Source organism: Nerophis ophidion, linkage group LG26, assembly GCF_033978795.1.
Source record: "Nerophis ophidion isolate RoL-2023_Sa linkage group LG26, RoL_Noph_v1.0, whole genome shotgun sequence".
Lineage (NCBI taxonomy): Eukaryota > Metazoa > Chordata > Actinopteri > Syngnathiformes > Syngnathidae > Nerophis > Nerophis ophidion.
The window spans coordinates 22,186,442-22,206,089 of NC_084636.1; the positions used below are offsets into that span (position 1 = coordinate 22,186,442).

The 19,648-nt window shown below is 38.8% G+C and overlaps 1 protein-coding gene across 1 annotated transcript in view; it reads left to right on the plus strand.

The window, feature by feature from the left end:
• Positions 1-19,648, plus strand: part of cpamd8 (C3 and PZP like alpha-2-macroglobulin domain containing 8) — a 151,788-nt gene that overhangs the window by 56,221 nt on the left and 75,919 nt on the right. The window contains exons 16-21 of the mRNA XM_061888885.1: positions 6,292-6,441; positions 8,702-8,863; positions 8,935-9,077; positions 12,554-12,616; positions 14,802-15,033; positions 16,796-16,949. Of these exons, the coding sequence (XP_061744869.1) occupies positions 6,292-6,441; positions 8,702-8,863; positions 8,935-9,077; positions 12,554-12,616; positions 14,802-15,033; positions 16,796-16,949 (904 nt within the window). The remainder of the gene's footprint in view (positions 1-6,291; positions 6,442-8,701; positions 8,864-8,934; positions 9,078-12,553; positions 12,617-14,801; positions 15,034-16,795; positions 16,950-19,648) is intronic.

The window sequence follows — 19,648 nt, forward strand, 5'->3', positions numbered from 1 at the left end:
TTAATACTTGGCAAACTCATCAGGCGGGCCGGGTAAAACCTGTTGACGGGCCTGATCCGGCCCACGGGCCGTATGTTTGACACCCCTGCTTTAGACTGTCCAGAAAGCTCATGTTTGGCTTCCTGACTCTGCCCTTTTGCCAATGTGACATTTATTGACAGCACACAGCAACTGACCAATCACTGATCAGTTGTAAGATAAGAGTGAGTCGTGATCATTCACAAGAGAAAGTTATTTGTGTTATAAAATATATTAAAATGGTTGCTTTGTTGCTGTTAAACTGTCGAGTGAGATCATACAACTTTACAAACACTGTTTTTGTAATATTATAGGTTTAATTTATAGTACATTATATAGGACTTGCTGCAACCGACACATGAGACACAGTTTGGAAGCAAAAATAGCTTGTAAAATGTAATTTATTAAATGACTGTGTTGTGGCGGACACAAGTACCTAAGTGGTTTTCACACCCAGTTGACCTCTGATGGAAGCGTGGTCATGTGACATGCTAGGCGTGCATATACTGTTTGAGGCGCCGTTAAGAAGCTCCTGTTAGAGAGTTTATGTTAGTAGTTAATAAAGACAAGTTTGGAAATAGTAAGTCCCTTTCTTCAAATTGTCACATTGGTAACTGCTACAGGGTGCTTCATATGAAATGTATTGCCAAACTTAATCGCCTTACCCGTCACACCTATATTTATAATGACAGTGAGTATTATGTCAGACTCTGATGGTCTAGCGCAGGGGTCGGAAACCCAAAATGTTGAAAGAGCCATATTGGACCAGAAATACAAAAAAGTAATCGGCCTTGAGCTGCAAAAAATTAAAAGACATATATAAGTGTTATAATGATGGCAACACATGATGTAAGTGGCTTATTAGTTATATTAGTCTACTATCCAAATTAATATGTGTCGCAGGCTGACAAAAATCTTCAATGAAAGAAATTTTAAATATAATATTTATTTCTACACATTCTTACAACATTGGAAAACATTAGTAAAACTTCTCAGAGGGTGAGATAACTCCTGGAAATTACTGTCTTAGAATGTTCAAAGGTATAGATGTGTGTGTCCAAGTTAAAGGAAAAGGCAGGCCGTCTTCTTCTAATGGATTTATTACAATCTCTGCAAGCTGGGTAACGTTTGCTGTGGTCTGGAACAACATGGCGCTCAAACAGCTATCAGAAATGTAGCCAATATTACATACAGATAATGTGTGATTAAACAAAAGTAAACAAAATACACAGAGGACATTAGTAAGATAAATTAAATGAGCTCAAATATACCTGCAAACGAGGCATAATGATGCAACACGTACATACAGCTATTCTAAATTGCATGTTAACATGGATTAGCTTGCAGTCATGCAGTGACCAAATATGCCTGATTAGCACTCCAGACAAGTCAATAACATCAACAAAGCTCACCTTTGTGCATTCACGCACATCATAAAACATTTGGTGGACAAAATGACTCAAAGGAGGAGTTTTATAAAACACGTCTTTCAGTGGCAGGGTCGGAGAAAGTTATACATGTAAACAAACTGAATCATTGTCCACACAACAGTGAGTTCAAGAGCCGCTGAAATTAGTAGGACAAAACGGCGCTCACCAAATACTCTCATCAGTGAAGCACAAACATATTAAACAGTGAGCTTTCTAACAATTAGGAAGATTTGTGTCATGTTTGCCCTCCTACAGCAGGGGTCGGCAACCTTTACCACTCAAAGAGCCATTTTGACCCGTTTCACGAATTAAAGAAGATAATGGGAGCCGCAACCATTCTTGACAATATCTGCTGATGATCACCCAGATAACAATAATAAAGGCGTACTATGAAACCATTGCCTTTAACGTCTTCTACAACATGTACAAACTTTAGTTTGCCGGCCCAGTAACATGTTGTACGTGGTTTCCGCTGATACACTACACGACTGCAAGGCTTATATTCAACAGCCATACAGGTTACACTGATGGTTGTGATATAAACAACTTTAACACTCTTACTAATATGCGCCACACTGTGGACCCACACCAAACAATAATGACAAACACATTTCGGGAGAACATCCTCACAGTAACACAACATAAATGCAACATAACAATTACCCAGAATACCAAGCACCCATGATGATTCCAGGCTCTGTTTTACACCCCGCTAGCACCAAACCCCGCCCTCTCCCCCCTCTGTGCGCTGGTTGGGGCCGCGGGGGTGTATAATATAGCCTAGATACGTCATGGATGCTTGGGATTCTGGGTAATTATGTTGCGTTTATGTTGTGTTACTGTGAGGATGTTCTCCCGAAATGTGTTTGTCATTCTTGTTTGGTGTGGGTTCACAGTGTGGCGCATATTAGTAAGAGTGTTAAAGTTGTTTATATCACAACCGTCAGTGTAACCTGTATGACTGTTGACTACAGTATATGCCTTGCAATCTCGTACGTGTGACGATAGAAGCAGCAAAATGCATGCGTCCGGCCGGCACGCAGATAGCATGGTGTAAAGGCGGGCGATGATATGTTGTAGAGGACGTTAAAAGTAAAGTCATCACGGCACGCCCTCAATATTGTAGTCGGAGTGATATTCGGAGAATGTTAACCCCGGGTGGTGTCCGGGAGAGGCACCAAAATCCTGAAAACCTCCCGAAACGATCGGGGTGGGTCGGCGATTATGCAGCTGAGCCACATCAGAGTGGCCAAAGAGCCGCGGGTTGCCGACCCCTGTCCTACAGAAAACATATTAAAACTAAAAAACATTTTTCACCCCTTTTTTTCCCATTTCCATACATTTTTGAAAAAGCACCATGGAGCCACCAGGGTGCTGCTAAAGAGCCGCATGAGGCTCTAAAGCTGCGGGTTGCTGACTCTTGGTCCGGCCTCTAAAGTGCGTGATCATGAAGTGGAGAGTGGCAAAAGGTGGATACGATCCCCGTCCAAACAGAACAAATATTAAGAAGCGAATAGTCCAAAGTTGGTTCCGTCATTGTTATTTTGCACTAAAAATAATTTCCTTATCCTTTATACTTAATAATCCAAAACATTGCATGTAAATACATTCAGGCTTGAGTCAAATAGTATTAACATTGTTTGACACAAATTAAAGGGGGCTAAATAAGAAACAATATGCACTGATTCCTTCAAAACACACCCCTTTCAAGGCACGCCACGGTACTCAAACCAGTTGTGCCCCTCAACCCAAATTTCGTCCCTGTCTGTAATCATAGGTGGTTATAAACTCTGATATGAATTTACTTCATTAAAATTCCCCATTGCCGGTAGCTCTCATGCAGCACAAGATTATGCCTGGCTGTAGGCAAGACAATTATCTTGCTACTCACTTTGTTGTAAGCTGACAATAACGGCTGTGTGTCGACTCTTTTCCCTGGATTGAACATCTATACTGCTATACATATAATGCCCTACAATATTTTTTTCCTGAAGGAACTCTCCAGAAGGAATCAATAAAGTACTATATATCTATCTATAAAAGCTGAGACTACTCTAAAGAAAATCCTCTATTAAATTATATACTACTGTATTTTTCAAAGTATAAGTCACTCCGGACTATAAGTCGCACCTGCCGAAAATGCATAATAAAGAAGGGAAAAAACATATATAAGCCGCACTGGGGTAAAGGTCGCATTTTTTGGGGAAATTTATTTGAGAAAACCCAACACCAAAAATAGACATTTGAAAGGCAATTTAGTATAAATAAAGAATAGTGAACAACTGGCCGAATAAGTGTACGTTATATGACGCATAAATAACCAACTGAGAAGGTGCCTGGTATGTTAACGTAACATATTAAGTAGCATGTTCTATATTATACGTTTACCAAACAATCTGTCACTCCTAATCGCTAAATCCCATGAAATATTTTACGTCTAGTCTCTTACGTGAATGAGCTAAATAATGGTATTTGATATTTTACGGTAATGTGTCAATAATTTCACACGTACGTCGCTCCTGAGTATAAGTCGCACCCTTGGCCAAACTATGAAAAAAACTGCGACTTATAGTCCGAAAAATATGGTAGTGTCCCTTGAAAATATGTTTTAAAATAAATACAGTAAGGATTGTAGTCATTTTGGTCAGATGCTGCCCAGGCAATGTTTTAAGGAAAAAGTAAACATTCTTAATTGTAAAATTTGAAATCCAAAGTAAATTTTTAATAGTTATGAGATCCATTTTTTTTTTTTTTTTGTCCTGTCCAACTTCTCAGCCAAATCATATAGTTGATGTAGATGCCCATATCGGCTGTTCAGATACTTCTCTTCTTACCTTATTTGAATTTGACTTTATTAAATGTATTTATATTATCATTTGGTGCTGCCGGGCCGGAGCAGGAGGGGATAGAAAGAGGGAAAAAAAGGAAGACGGAGGGGGAAATTGTGGGGATAAGAGGGGGATTGACAGAGAGACAAAAACACAACAATAACAACAACAACAATAGAACAACACCAGCACATACGATATGTACAAATATGATCATAAAAGTGATAGCAAAAAAGCAGTTAGTGAAATAAATAATAATATAGAAATGACAATGAGCATTTTTACACTAAAACTGGAGAAATACAAATACCAATAGAAAAAGCGCTATTGATCATGAACAATGCCAATAGTTTACCTCTATTATCAACAATACAGTTGTTCAAATGCAACAATACGTATACATAATGATAACTAGAAAGATAATAAAAAAAAAAAAAGGAATACCGAAAGATGGACTGGAAGAGAGAGGGGCAACATATATTAATCTTGTAGATTGTTATAGTAACAATGAGTTAAGCTTTGTCAATATGCCATCTGTTACCCAGTTTACCCTTGGGCAGGGGTAGGGAACCTGCGGCTCTAGAGCCAGATGTGGCTCTTTTGATGACTGCATCTGGCTTTCAGATAAATCTTAGCTGACATTGCTTAACACGATAAGTAATAAATGATTCTGCTGGTAATCACAGGGTTAAAAATAACGTTCAAAATTAAAAACATTCTCATGCATTTTATTCCATCAATCCAAGAAGTCGCATTAATGGTAAGAAGTATTTCATTTATTATTTGTTAGTTTCAGAATAACAATGTTATTAAAAAGAATAAGAGACTTATTTTACTCAAAAATTTTAGTCTAACTTAAAAATGCGCACATTTAGTTGTATTCATTGTTAAAAAATCTTGGTAACACTTTAGTATGGGGAACATATTCTAAGTAACAAAGACTTAATTAAGAGTTATTTGGACGCTAGGGACCATATAAGGGTTAGGGTTACTAATAAGCAATAATTCTGAGGTTATAAAGGAAGACTCTTAGTTAATGGCTTACTGCTTGTAAAATAAGGCCATGCAGAAAAAGGCATTAATAAGTACTTAAAAATGACTAATTAAGAGCCAATATATTATGAATTTGCATGTTAATAAGCAACTAATTAATGGTGAATATGTTCCCCATATCAAAGTATTACCCAAATATAATATGGCTCTCACGGAAATACGGTTTTAAAATATTTGGCTTTAATGGCTCTCTCAGCCAAAAAGGTTCCCGACCCCTGCCCTAGTGCAACAACGTTGATATGTTTGATGAAACGTGATTATGTGCATGAGTGTATGTATGTATATGTACTTGTATATGAACAGAATGTGTATATGAATGTTTGTACAGTAAATGTATATGTACAGTATATATACTGTATGTTTGTTTGTACAGTGAATGTATATGTGAATAAGACCCATCTCTAGCAGATTGATCAGTATGGTGTGCAATCAAAAAGATATATAGATACCGGTAATGTAAAGCTGAATGCGTTCTGCACCAGCTCCCTCTGTGCAGTAAACAAACAGCCGTGTTAGGCTTGGCAGAGCGACTTGGTTCTTGCTTGTATTAGGTGGAGTTAACTCCCTGAAGTATTTACAGCTCCCTGGTATGCTATTACAACACTAGTCCTGTGTTGGTGGAGGAGTCGGACATGCTGTGTGAGGGGTGGAGTTCAGGGTTGCCAGGGCATGACGAGACAAGAGACCATATGGGCCTCCAGCAGATGACTGGGGTCATGACAGAAGAGGATGACAGGTTGCGCTGTAGTGAAAGGAGGGCAGCGGAACTGGTTAACTGGGCTAATTTGTGACCACGGGACGCTGAAAAGTAGGTTTGATGTGGGAAAAATTCCTGCTCGACTCCCACCGTCCCTCCCACTTTGTTGCGGTTATACAGTATGTTTCCATACTGTTACTATGGACTACAGGATGCATTTGTGCTGGTGAAGTTTTGGACATTTTCATTATTGTTTGCATTGCAGGTGTCCGTCTCCCTGTCCACTAATGAGTCCATGCCAGGGGACCCCCTGACCGTGCACGTCCATGCAGAGAAGGGCTCCTGTGTTTGCGTGGCCACTGTGGATAAAAGCCTGTACTTATTAAAGCCGGACTTCCAACTTAGTCCAGACAAGGTTAGTCCTTTAAATGACAGATTGACAGTGCAATTCTGGCTTGTCAATCATTCTGATACTAACTTTTAGATTGCACTAGCACAGGGGTCGGCAACCCTGATGCGGCTCAGCTGCACAATCACCAAACCCCCAGATTGTTGCGGGGAGATTCCGGAATTCAATGCCTCTCCCGGACATCACCCGGAATCAACGTTCTCCAATTTTCACTCGGACTACAATATTAAGGGCGTGGCGTGATGATATTACTCTTAACGTCCTCTTGAATGTCATCACATCCGCCATTCATGGAATACTATTTGCTTGCCGACCGGACACATGCATTTCGCTGCTTCTATCGGCACGTGTATGAGATTGCAAGGCATACTGGGTGACACAGAGTACACTGATGGTTGTGATATAAACAACTTTAACACTCCTACTAATATGCGCCACATTGTGAACCCACACAAAAGAAGAATAGCAAACACATTTCGGGAGAAAATACTCACAGTAACACAACATAAACGCAACACAACAAATACCCAGAATCCTTTTCCCTTTTCATCCATGACAAATCCTGACTATGTTATACACCCCGCGAGCACCAACCCAACCCCCCCCTCCCTGCGTGGTTGAAGTGGGCGGGGTTTGGTGCTCCCGTTCTCTTCCTCATTTTGTAAAACGGGTCGAAATAGCTCTTTGAGTGGTAAAGATTGCCGACCCCTGCACTAACACAATCAGAAAGTTATTAGTTTAACATTATATCCCCATCGATATTGCTTGTCCTCATTAGGGTCACGAGTCACCCACATCTGCGGTCCCTTTCAGGGTTTCACATTGTTCCTATTGGGTTGAATTTTTCTTGCCCTGATGTGGGATTTGAGCCGAGGATGTCATTGTGGCTTGTGCAGCCCTTTGAGACATTTGTGATTGAGAGCTATATAAGTCAACTTTGATTGATAAATTGATAATAGCAACCTCTAGATACCATCAGGAGTTGGCTTACTGTAGGTATTTTTTTGTAAATCTAGTATTCAGGAATATATTTATTTGTTGAGTCTAAGAAAATGAAACAAATATATTAAATATCTAGGCTAAGAATTGTTTAAAAATATTTTCTCATCATGAAACTACATGCCACTGTAAATCCGTGGAGTATTTTGGATATATGTACGTATTTGTGTTTGGTCTGCTATTTGTCAATATTTTTTTAAAGAAATATCAAAACAAAATTTAAAATATAGGCCAAAAGTTTTGACACACCTTCTCATTCAATGGGTTTTTTTATTTTCATGAATATCTACATTGTAGATTGTCACTGAAGGCATCACAACTATGAATGAACACGTGGAGTTATGTACCAAACAAAAAAAGGAAAAATAACAGAAAACATGTTTTATATTCTAGTTCAGTGGTTCTTTACATGGGTTCGATTGAACCTTCGGGGTTCGGTGAGTCGGCCTCAGCGGTTCGGCGGACACTCCGCCGCAGATGTCGAGACACACCCGACTCATCGTGCAAATAAAAACTTCTCCATATTGGCGTATTATGGATACGGCCACAGCAAAAGTCACACTGATTTGCCGTTGTGTAATTTGTTGTGAGTTCATGCACTGTGTTGGTTTTGTTCTTTGAACAAGGTGATGTTTGCGCATGGCTCATTTTGACTTGAATTTGAAAAATATATATATATATAATATATATATTTCACTAAAGAAAGGTTCGGTGAATGCACATATGAAACTGATGGGGTTCAGCCCCTCCAACAAGGTTAAGAACGACTGTTCTAGTTCCTTCAAAAAAAAAAAAATTAATGATTACTGCTTTGCAAACTCTTGGGATTCTCTCAATGAGCTTCAAGAGGTAGTCAACCTTGTTTAGAAACACTTTCTCCTCATTCAATGGGTTTTCTTTATTTTCATGACTATTTACATTGTAGATTGTCACTGCAGGCATCAACTATGAATGAACACATGTAGAGTTAAGTACTTGTAAAAAAAAAAAAGCCAAAATAACTAAAAACATTTTTTATATTCTATTTTTTTCAAAATAGCTACCCTCTGCTCTGATAACTGCTTTGGACACTATTGGCATTCTCTCAATGAGCTTCAACATGTAGTCACCTGAAATGGTTTTCACTTCACACTTCAGTGACAATCTACAATATTAACAGTCATGAAAATAAAGAAAACACATTGAAATGAGAAGGTGTGTCCAAACTTTTGGCCTGTACTCTATAAGTGCCTAGGATTTTCACAAATGTGTCAACGTTGTTCCTCAGGTGTTCAGAGAGCTGGCAGACTTTGACGTATCCGATGCCTTCGGCGTCCCTAAAGATGATGGACACTTTTGGTGGCCCGGGTTGTCGTCGAAGAGACGTAGGCGCTCGTCTGTGTTTCCATGGCACTGGGACATTACTAAGGATGCCCGCTTTGCGTTCACAGTGAGAACAAACATCTTTTCTGGTACCGCTCTTGATGTGTTGGCATTTATCTATGTGTATGTTACACACAGGAAACCGGCCTTGTAGTGATGACTGACATGGTGAGTTTGAACCACCGGCAGAGTGGTGGGATGTACACCGATGAGGCGGTTCCTGCTTTTCAGCCGCACAGTTCCACCTTAGTATCTGCCATGCCCTCTCGCATTCCTGTCAGGTATGTGTCTACCTGGAATCACAGACTAGCCCAATGTCAGATGTTTTTTGTTTAATTGTTCCTTATAGTACAATAGAAACGGAGCCATCGATTATGGTTCTATTCGAGTAATCCATCTATCAATTTTTTTTGCTCAATCGAGTTCTCTGATCAAACACACTTTGTAGTCTCAAAGCGTATTTCAGAGAAAATACTAAAATAAAAATAATCAGTAAAACATGCTCTGCTTGCCATAACCTTTTATCTTTTCTTCTAATAAATGTACATCATCAACATTGAAATCACATTTTAACATTTCATTCATTCATGTGCATGAATGAAAAAATACATTACAATAAAATGAAAATATCTGCTGTTCAACACCACATAGATCACAGCACCCACACATCACTGCTCTCATGTGTGCTCTATTGCACCGGCTGTATGGAAAGTTCTAGATTTGATACATTTTTATCAGTTACATTCATTTGATACAAAACTGAAGCAATGGGATGTAAATTGAAGCTTCTTTCTCATCAAATCAGTCGATTTAATCGAGTAATCGTTGCAGCCCTAAAGCAGTGGTTCTCAACCTTTTTTCAGTGATGTCCCCCCTGTGAATGATTTTTTAATTCAAGTACCCCCTAATTAAAGAAAAGCATTGAAAATAAGAGATAAAGAAGTAAACGACAGCACTATGTCATCAGTTTCTGATTTATTAAATTGTATAACAGTGCAAAATGTTGCTCATTTGTAGTGGTCTTTCTTAAACTATTTGGAAAAAAGATGTAAAAATAACTAAAAACTTGTTGAAAAATAAACAAGTGATTCAAGTATAAATAAAGATTTCTACACATAAAAGTAATCATACATTTAAAGTGCCCTCTTTGGGGATTGTAATAGAGATCCATCTGGATTCATGAACTTAGTTCTAAACATTTCTTCACAAAAAAATAAATCTTTAACATCAATATTTATGGAACCACAAAAAATCTAGCTGTCAACACTGAATATTTCATTGTTGTATTTTTTTTACAGTTTATGAACTTACATTCATATTTTGTTGAAGTATTATTCAATAAATATATTTATAAAGGATTTTTGAGTTGTTGCTATTTTTAGAATTAAAAAAAAAATCTCATGTACCCCTTGGCATAACTTCAAGTACCCCCAGGGGTACGCGTACCCCCATTTGAGAACCACTGCCCAAAAGTACAGTATCTCAGAAAAGTACAAAACTGCCAGCCGATATTACAACAGGATACCATATCTTCTCAATTCTGTAGAAATTAGACTTGTATGTACGTTAGAGTCGTCTGTGTGCAGCTTGTATAGCAGCATAGCTTTACCATCTCCTTAATATTAGCCAACAAGCAGCCATTATTTTTTAAATAGATATCAACACAAGGATTTTCTTGCCGACAGTCATATATGGTGGTGCTAGGGTCATGGTCTAGGGATGCATTAGTGCTGCCAGCACTGGAGAACTGTGGTTAATTGAATTCCATCATGTCATTCTGAAGCAGAAATCATAATTGACCAAATAATACAGTCCTTTTTTTTTTTAGGTATTTCAGCTCAAGAGTAATTTATTTTTGGCTGGCTTGCTGTTTTAAATGGTATATGGGTTGTACTTGTATAGCGCTTTTCTACCTTTTTTTAAGGAACTCAAAGCGCTTTGACACTATTTCCACATTCACCCATTCACACACACATTCACACACTGATGGTGGGAGCTGCCATGCAAGGCGCTAACCGGGCCCTATCAGGAGCAAGGGTGAAGTATCTTGCTCAAGGACACAACGGACGTGACTAGGATGGTAGAAGGTGGGAATTGAACCAGTAACCCTCAGATTGCTGGCACGGCTACTCTCCCAACTTTGCCACGCCGTCCCCGGATGATAAATGACGGATCAGATTATATACAGCTACAGTAGAGCAGGGTTCACCAACCTTTTTGAAACCAAGGGCTACTTCTTGGGTACCGATTAATGCGAAGGGCTACCAGTTTGATACGCACTTAAATAAATTGCCAGAAATAGCCATTTTGCTCAATTTACCTTTTAATAAATAAATCTATATATATATTTTAAAAAATGGGTATTTCTGTCTGTCATTCCGTCGTACATTTTTTTTCCTTTTACAGAAGTTTTTTTGTAGAGAATAAATGGTAAAAGAAACACTTAATTGAACGGTTTAAAAGAGGAGGAAACACGAAAAAAGTTAAAATAAAATTTTGAAACATAGTGTATCTTCGATTTCGACTCTTTTAAAATTCATAATTCAACCGAAAAAAAATGAATAGAAAAACTAGCTAACTCGAATCTTTTTGAAAAAAATAAAAAAAAGTATTTATGGAACATCATTAATATTTTTTCCTAATTAAGATTAATTTTAGAATTTTGATGACATGTTTTAAATAGGTTAATATCCAATCTGCACTTTGTTAGAATATACAACAAATTGGACCAAGCTATATTTCTAACAAAGACGAATCATTATTTATTCTAGATTTTCCAGAACAAAAATTTAAAAATAAATTCAAAAGACTTTGAATTAAGATTTTAATTTTATTCTACAGATTTTCTTGATTTGCCAGAATAATTTTTTTGAAATTTAATCATAATAAGTTTGAAGAAATATTTCACAAATATTCTTCATCGAAAAAACAGAAGCTAAAATGAAGAATTAAATTAAAATGTATTTATTATTCTTTACAAAAAAAAAATACTTGAACATTGATTTAAATTGTCAGGAAAAAAGAGGAAGGAATTTAAAAGGTAAAAAGGTATATGTTTTTTAAATTCCTAAAATTAATTTTAAGGTTGTATTTTTTCAATAAAATTGTCTTTCTGAAAGTTATAAGAAGCAAAGTAAAAAAATTAATTTATTTATTTAAACAAGTGAAGACCAAGTCTTCAAAATATTTTCTTGGATTTTCAAAATCTATTTGAGTTTTGTCTCTATTAGAATTAAAAATGTCGACCAAAGCGAGACCAGCTTGCTAGTAAATAAATACAATTTAAAAAATAGAGGCAGCTCACTGGTAAGTGCTGCTATTTGAGCTATTTTTAGAACAGGCCAGCGGGCGACTCATCTGGTCCTTACGGAATTACCTGGTGCCATCGGGCACCGTGTTGGTGACCCCTGCAGTAGAGTCTTTAATGCTGTGTAGTAAAAATGCATAAATGTTTTCTTGGACTAGAAGTCTGTTTTATATGCATGACTTTAATCACAAACATCTCCGTGTTCAATCAGCTCTCCGAAAACGGCCGAGCAGAAGAAAACAAAGGCATTAGGAACTGATTGCTCGTACCATATTCCGCACGGACATTCCTTAATGCTACTCATTCTGGTGATGAACATTAAACACATGATGCGACTTAGTAGGATGTCAGCATGCAAATCCTGTATAAATCACTGTTTCCTTTTATGGTGTTGTTTTATTGTGAGCAGCTGAGGCCTTTGACTGATGTCAGCTTGTGTTTGGCTCGCAGACCAGAGAAGCGGAGGCGAACATTCTTCCCGGAGACATGGGTGTGGCACTGCCTCAACGTCAGGTATGTCAAACCTGATGTTTTTTTTTTTTTTTGTAAATATGACGGGAGCAAAGTGCAACAAATAACATAAATCCATTAGAGTCCAATTCTGTTCGGTCCGTAAACTGTTTCTGTTTGTGTTTGAATATGTCTTCTTTAAACTTGCCAATCTTGGACAAAACTATCACACCTCAACAACTTCACTGATTCATTTTGGGCCAACATATATCAACCATTCATTGATTTCCATATGCCTGTGGATAATACTTCACTGTCCTTTAAGCTAGCAATGCCCGGATTTTCTATAAAGTCTATTAAAGTGGATTCTGGTCAGATAGAATAATAAACATTTATTTAACTTTATTATACTAAGCCAACTTCATTAAAGGCCTACTGAAACCCACTACTACCGACCACGCAGTCTGATAGTTTATATATCAATGATGAAATATTAACATTGCAACACATGCCAATACAGCCGGTTTAGTTTAATATATTAAAATTTTAAATTTCCCGCGGAGTTTCTTGTTGAAAACGTCGCGGAATGATGACGAGTATGATGATGCGTGTTTGTGACGTCAATGTTGGACGGGCACATTAGCCCAGCACCACTTATGGCTAAAAGTCGTCTCTTTTCATCGCATAATTACACAGTAATTTGGACATCTGTGTTGCTGAATCTTTTGCAATTTGTTCAATTAATAATGGAGACTATAAAGAATAATGCTGTTGGTGGAAAGCGGTGAATTACAGCTCTCCCGTCCAAAGGCAAAACCCAGTAACTCAATTTTGGTCAAAACTGAGCTGATAATAATTTTGGAGTTCCTAGGTGATATACTTTACATTAGTGTATGCAATATTGTAATTTGTTCCGTAAGTAAGCTGTTACGCCCATGGCAGGACCCAGCAACTACCACATAACCGCGTAGATACAACAGAAAAACCTAGTATCTCAAGGGACCAATCGGAGCTTCTTTGTCAGTCGCCTTATTGTCTTTAATGAGATATTTGCACGAATGGGGGCCGACGGTCAAGCTGATTATGTGATATTATGGCACAAGGGGATATTTGGAAGATTGGCCCAGGACGTTGCAAGCACCTTCATTAAATCTATTGTTCTTGATTATTCCCCTTGCATACTCTTTTGGGCAGATAACTGTGGAGGTCAAAATAAAAACTGGACGCTGTACACGGCTCTTGCCCAATGTGCAAACGCAGAATGGGGCCCACCCGAGATTGTGATGAAATATCTGGAGAAAGGGCACACGTTCATGAGAGCAGATTCAATCCATGGCTCAATCGGCAAGAAAATGAAAGCTCAAGAAAACATTTATACGTTTGATGACTTTGTAAATCTTTGTAAGACAGCATCAAAATAGATTGGTTTTCCTTTGTTTTCTCAAAATCAGCTAGAAGTGAGTTACTAGGTTTTGCCTTTGGACAGGAGAGCTGCCTTTGGCACCGAAACACAGCCGGTGTTTTTTTGTTTGTTGTGAAGTTTTAACACAGAGCGGTCAAGCGAACATGTTTCTCTACGTCAACCAGCAAGTGTTTGGATGGGAAAATTGTGATATTAAGTCAGCTCTTACCGCACACTTTAGTGGATTATGGAACCTCATTCTCCAGCTCAAAAATGCAGCTGTGATCTTGGGTCCTCGGGTTCTCTCAAAGACACTGGCGTTCACCGCGGCCCTCCGACTTTCAGGTATAACTTTACAATCTCACTAAAATACTATTAACACAATAAGCAGATAAGGGATCTTGCAGAATGATCCTAGTAAACGTGTCTAATTACATCTGAAACGCTTACACTGCTGCTGCCCGGAGCCGTCACTTTTTCTTTTTATTTAATTTTTTTTTTTTTTCTAGTCCTTCACTATCAATATCCTCATCCACGAATCTTTCATCCTCGCTCAAATTAATGGGGAAATCGTCGCTTTCTCGGTCCGAATAGCGCACATCGTCTTCTACTTCCGGTAAAGGCAAGGCTTTTTTATGAGCAACAAAATGTTGCAAACTTTATCGTGGATGTTCTCTACTAAATCCTTTCAGCAAAAATATGGCAATATCGCGAAATGATCAAGTATGACACATAGAATGGACCTGCTATCCCAGTTTAAATAAGAAAATCTCATTTCAGTAGGCCTTTAAGGGTTGCATGGCCCAGCTCATATTGACACAGGTGCATTTCCCGTGTAACCAACAGCGCCGAAACAGGCGATGGCGAGCTGCGACTGGACGTGCCCGACTCGATCACCACGTGGGTCACAGAGGCCGTCGGCTTGTCGAAAGAAAAAGGGCTGGGCTTGGCGGAGAGGGCGGAGCTTCGTACCTTCAAGAGCTTCTTTGTTGACTTCACGTTGCCTTACAGTTTGATCCGAGGGGAGCAAACCAAAGTTCCCCTGACCGTCTACAACTATTTGACCACATGTGCTGAGGTATGATGAGGGTTGACTGGAATCAAGTGTTTAACGGGCTTCATGGGATTTAAAATGTGAGGTTGTTAGAAACTTATATCTACATTTGGTGCATTTAGTCTGCTAGTGTGGTTCATTTGGTCAAGTTTGAACGCTGGTGTGTGCAAAATAAGTGGACAGAGATCCTTGACAAAAATGACATTGTAAATGCTAAGCCAGGGGTGTCAAACTCAAATACAGAGTGGGCCAAAATTTTAAACGGAACAAAGCCACGGGCCAAGTTTGAACAAATTAACCTTTTAATAGGGACCCAAACAAGTTTTGCATTAAATATTGAACAAGCAAGGCTTATATAACTTTAGTGACATGCAAAATCCAGTTTCAAACAATAATAATAATAATTAAAAAAATATCAATGGCATATAAAATAAAATTTAAATAAAAATGTTATGCCTTTTTTTCTATTTGCAATCTTCTGAGGTAAATATTTTTTTTCCACAGTCTAATAATAAATTTGAAAATAAAATAACAATAATGAATGAACCAAACATTCAAACCTTGAAGTATCAAGAGAAAATGCATGAATAAAACGTTAATTATGGGTCAGTTTGCTGGAAGTTTCCCGGAAGAGTTAGTTCTGCAAGGGGTTCTGGGTGTTTGTTCTGTTGTGTTACGGTGCGGATGTTCACCCGAAATGTCTTTGTCATTCTTGTTTGGTGTGGGTTCACAGTGTGGCGCATATTTGTAACAGTGCTAAAGTTGTTTGTACGGCCACCCTCAGTGTGACCTGTATGGCTGTTGACCAAGTATGCCTTGAATTCACTTGTGCATGTGTGTGTGTGTGTGTGTGTGTGTGTGTGTGTGTGTGTGTGTGTGTGTGTGTGTGTAAATGCCACAAATATTATGTGACACGCTGTTAGTATGGAGGAAAAGCGGACGTGACGACAGGTTGTAGAGAACGCTAAAGGCAGTGCCTTAAATGCACGCCTCAAATATAGTTGTCCAGGTAGAAATCGGGAGAATGGTTGATTTTCGGGAGGGGCACTGAACTTCGGGAGTCTACCGGGAAAATTAGGAGGGTTGACAAGTATGAGTATTAGCGGTGAATGCGGTGTTACAGCGGCATCGATGCTGTATAACACCGGCGGGCCAGCTCTAATGCTAAATTCATATTGCCTCAAGGGCCAAATTAAATTACACGGTGGGCCAGATTTGGCCCGCGGGCCAGAGTTTGACACCGATGTGCTAAGCGAATCACACTATGCACCAAGTGTCTTGTTTTCTTTTTGGTTCAGACCAGAGTACTATTCCAGAATAGGAATTTCCATGTGATTGTTAATGAAACAAAATATAGAATATTATCCCATCACTTTGAGGAGCCTCTATCAATTCCATGTTGGCTCTTAAGTGGGTCCATGCCGCACTCCGAAGAGATGACATCATTATTTTTGCAAATCCGCCTGTGCGTGCCTTGCTCTGATTTCGTGTTAGGTGAAGATGCTAAGCGGCGCATCCAGTTTCTTCCCAGCAACTTGCAATTCCTATATCTTCTGCTCCTGTAACTTATGACTTTTGGGGCTTGGATAAAAGGGCATCCTTCTTCTGAGAGCTGGAAAATGAGTGGAATTTAAATTCTCAGAGGAGCTTGTGAAGTGTGAGTCAGTCAGCTATAATATTTCAAAGAGATCTGCTTGGCGAGAAGGCTTCTTATGAGGGCGGGACATGCTGAAAATTATTGTTTGCCTCCTGCTTTTTCATTTTACTTTTTACATTTTTTTTACAGGTTCACATTAAAGTGTCAGTTCCAAAGGGCATCAAGTTCATTGGTCATCTGGGAAAACATCACCTCACCAGGAAGAAGTGCGTGGCTCCCGGAGATGCTACTTCAACCACCATAGTTTTTGCTTTTAGTGACCTCGGCCCAGCAAACATTACAGGTATCCACATATAGCCCACACTTTTGATAGTTTATTTGTTCTCCTCGTCTGATTTAAAGGCCTACTGAAATTAGATTTTCTTATTCAAACGGGGATAGCAGGTCCATTCTATGTGTCATACTTGATCATTTCGCGTTATTGCCATATTTCTGCTGAAAGGATTTAGTAGAGAACATCGCCAATAAAGTTCGCAACTTTTGGTCACTAACAAAAAAACCCTGCCTTTACCGGAAGTCGCAGACGATTAAGTCACCCTTTGATGGCTCCTCACATCCTCACATTGTTTTTAATGGGAGCCTCCAACAAAAAGAGCTTTTCGGACCGAGAAAACGACAATTTCCCCATTAATTTGAGCGAGGATGAAAGATTCGTGTTTGAGATATTGATAGCGACGGACTACAAAAAAAAAATTATCTAGTTTAAAAAAAAACGCGATTGCATTGGGACGGATTCAGATGTTTTTAGACACATTTATTTTGATATTCTGGGAAATCCCTTATATTTCTATTGTGTTGCTAGTGTTTTAGTGAGTTTAATAGTACCTGATAGTCGGAAGGGGTTTGTCCACGGGTGTCTTGACGCCAGTGTCTGATGGAAGTCGACGGCAGCTGTACAGACAGCACAAGCTCAGCGGATCTCCGGTAAGTTGCGACTTTTTACTACAATTCTCTCACCGAAAACTGCTGCTTGACATTTGGTCGGGATCCATGTTCGCTTGACTGCTCTGATCCATAATAAAGTTTCACCTCCAATAATTTTAAACAAGGAATCACCGTGTGTTTGTGTGGCTAAAGGCTAAAGCTTCCCAACTCCATTTTTCTACTTTGACTTCTCCATTATTAATTGAACAAATTGCAAAAGATTCAGCAACACAGATGTCCAAAATACTGTGTAATTATGCGGTTAAAGCAGACGACTTTTAGCTGTGTGTGTGCTCAGCGCTAATATTTCCCAACAGTCCGTGACGTCACGCGTACACGTCAGCATTCGGCGACGTTTTCAACAGGACACTTCGCGGGAAATTTAAAATTGCAATTTAGTAAACTAAAAAGGCCGTATTGGCATGTGTTGCAATGTTAATATTTCATCATTGATATATAAACTATCAGACTGCGTGGTCGGTAGTTTTGGGTTTCAGTAGGCCTTTAACTCTTGACAGAACTACACATCTGCCCCAACTTCAGCACATTTTTAAATACATTTTCAGGCCATATTCTCCATGTGCTTCAGTGAAAGTAAACAAACAAGTAATAAAATAATAAGAGAGGCTTCCAGAAAGCTATCAAAATATATTTGGATTGCCTCCATTGGAGACACCTGCAAACATCCACATTTGAGACAAGTATATAACGACCATAATGCCACTGAATTACCAACCAAAAAAATCAAAATGTGCATCGTTTGTTGTGTCTCTGTGTAAGTGGGAGCAATAAGAAGGGTGCGACTAAGGAATAACACGCAAGACGGCTGTGCATATATCGGCCACGTTTGGACATCTTGAAATGTTCAATGTACACAACAATTTCGACTTGATTGTGATAATTGCAATATGCGACTATGTAATAGAAATGGTGTGTTTTAGATGCTATAAAAAGGCAGAGGAGGTGATCAACAATCGGTTTATTCTCCACAAATATAGGAAGCATAATGACCCATCCATCAATTTTCTACCGCTTGTCCCTTTTGGGGTAGTGGGGGGTGCTGGAGCCTATTTCAGCTGCATTCGGGCGGAAGGCAGTGTACACCCTGGATAAGTCTCTACCTCATCACAGGGCCAACACAGATAGACAGACAACATTCACACTCACATTCACACACTAGGGCCAATTTAGTGTTGCCAATCAACCTATCCCCAGGTGCATAACCGAAACATGAAATTAATTTTAATCGATTGACTTTTTGACTGTTAATATCAAACGGTCAGTCACGCAGATACACATGAAACACAGACATGAAATGAACTATATTTATATAGCGCTTTTGTCCACTGACTCAAAGCGCTTTTACATAGTGAAACCCATTATCTAAGTTACATTTAAACCAGTGTGGGTGGCACTGGGAGCAGTTGGGTGAATTGTCTTGCACAAGGACACTGCAGCAGGGACTAGGTTGGCAGAAGCAGGGATCGAACGTAGAAGCGGGGATTGAACCTAGAACCCTCAAGTTGCTGGCACGCTCGCTATACCAACGGAGCTATGCCACGGACACAGCTGTTAAGGCCCTAGGACCTGTCATGTCTTCACAAATATTTGTACATAACAGAACTCTTAACATCGCAAATAACATAAGTGAAACAAAGTTTAATCTACAGATTCCAGTTTACACCAGCCAGAAAGAAGAAAACTATTTTAGTGTGCATACACACACATACAAAATCTAGCACGGCCTGATTTAAACAGTCTTTTCAAATTTAAAGTGTTAATTTTTTTCATGAATTTCATTGACATTCACAATGTTATTAAGGGCCTACTGAAATGAGATTTTCTTGTTTAATCGGGGATAGCAGGTAAATTCTATGTGTCATATTTGAACATTTTGCGATATCCCCATATTTTTGCTGAAAGGATTTAGTAGAGAACATCGACGATAAAGTTTGCAACTTTTGGTCGCTAATAAAAAAGCCTTGCCTTTACCGGAAGTAGAAGACGATGTGCACGTGACGTCACTGGTTGTAGGGCTCCTCACATCCTCACATTGTT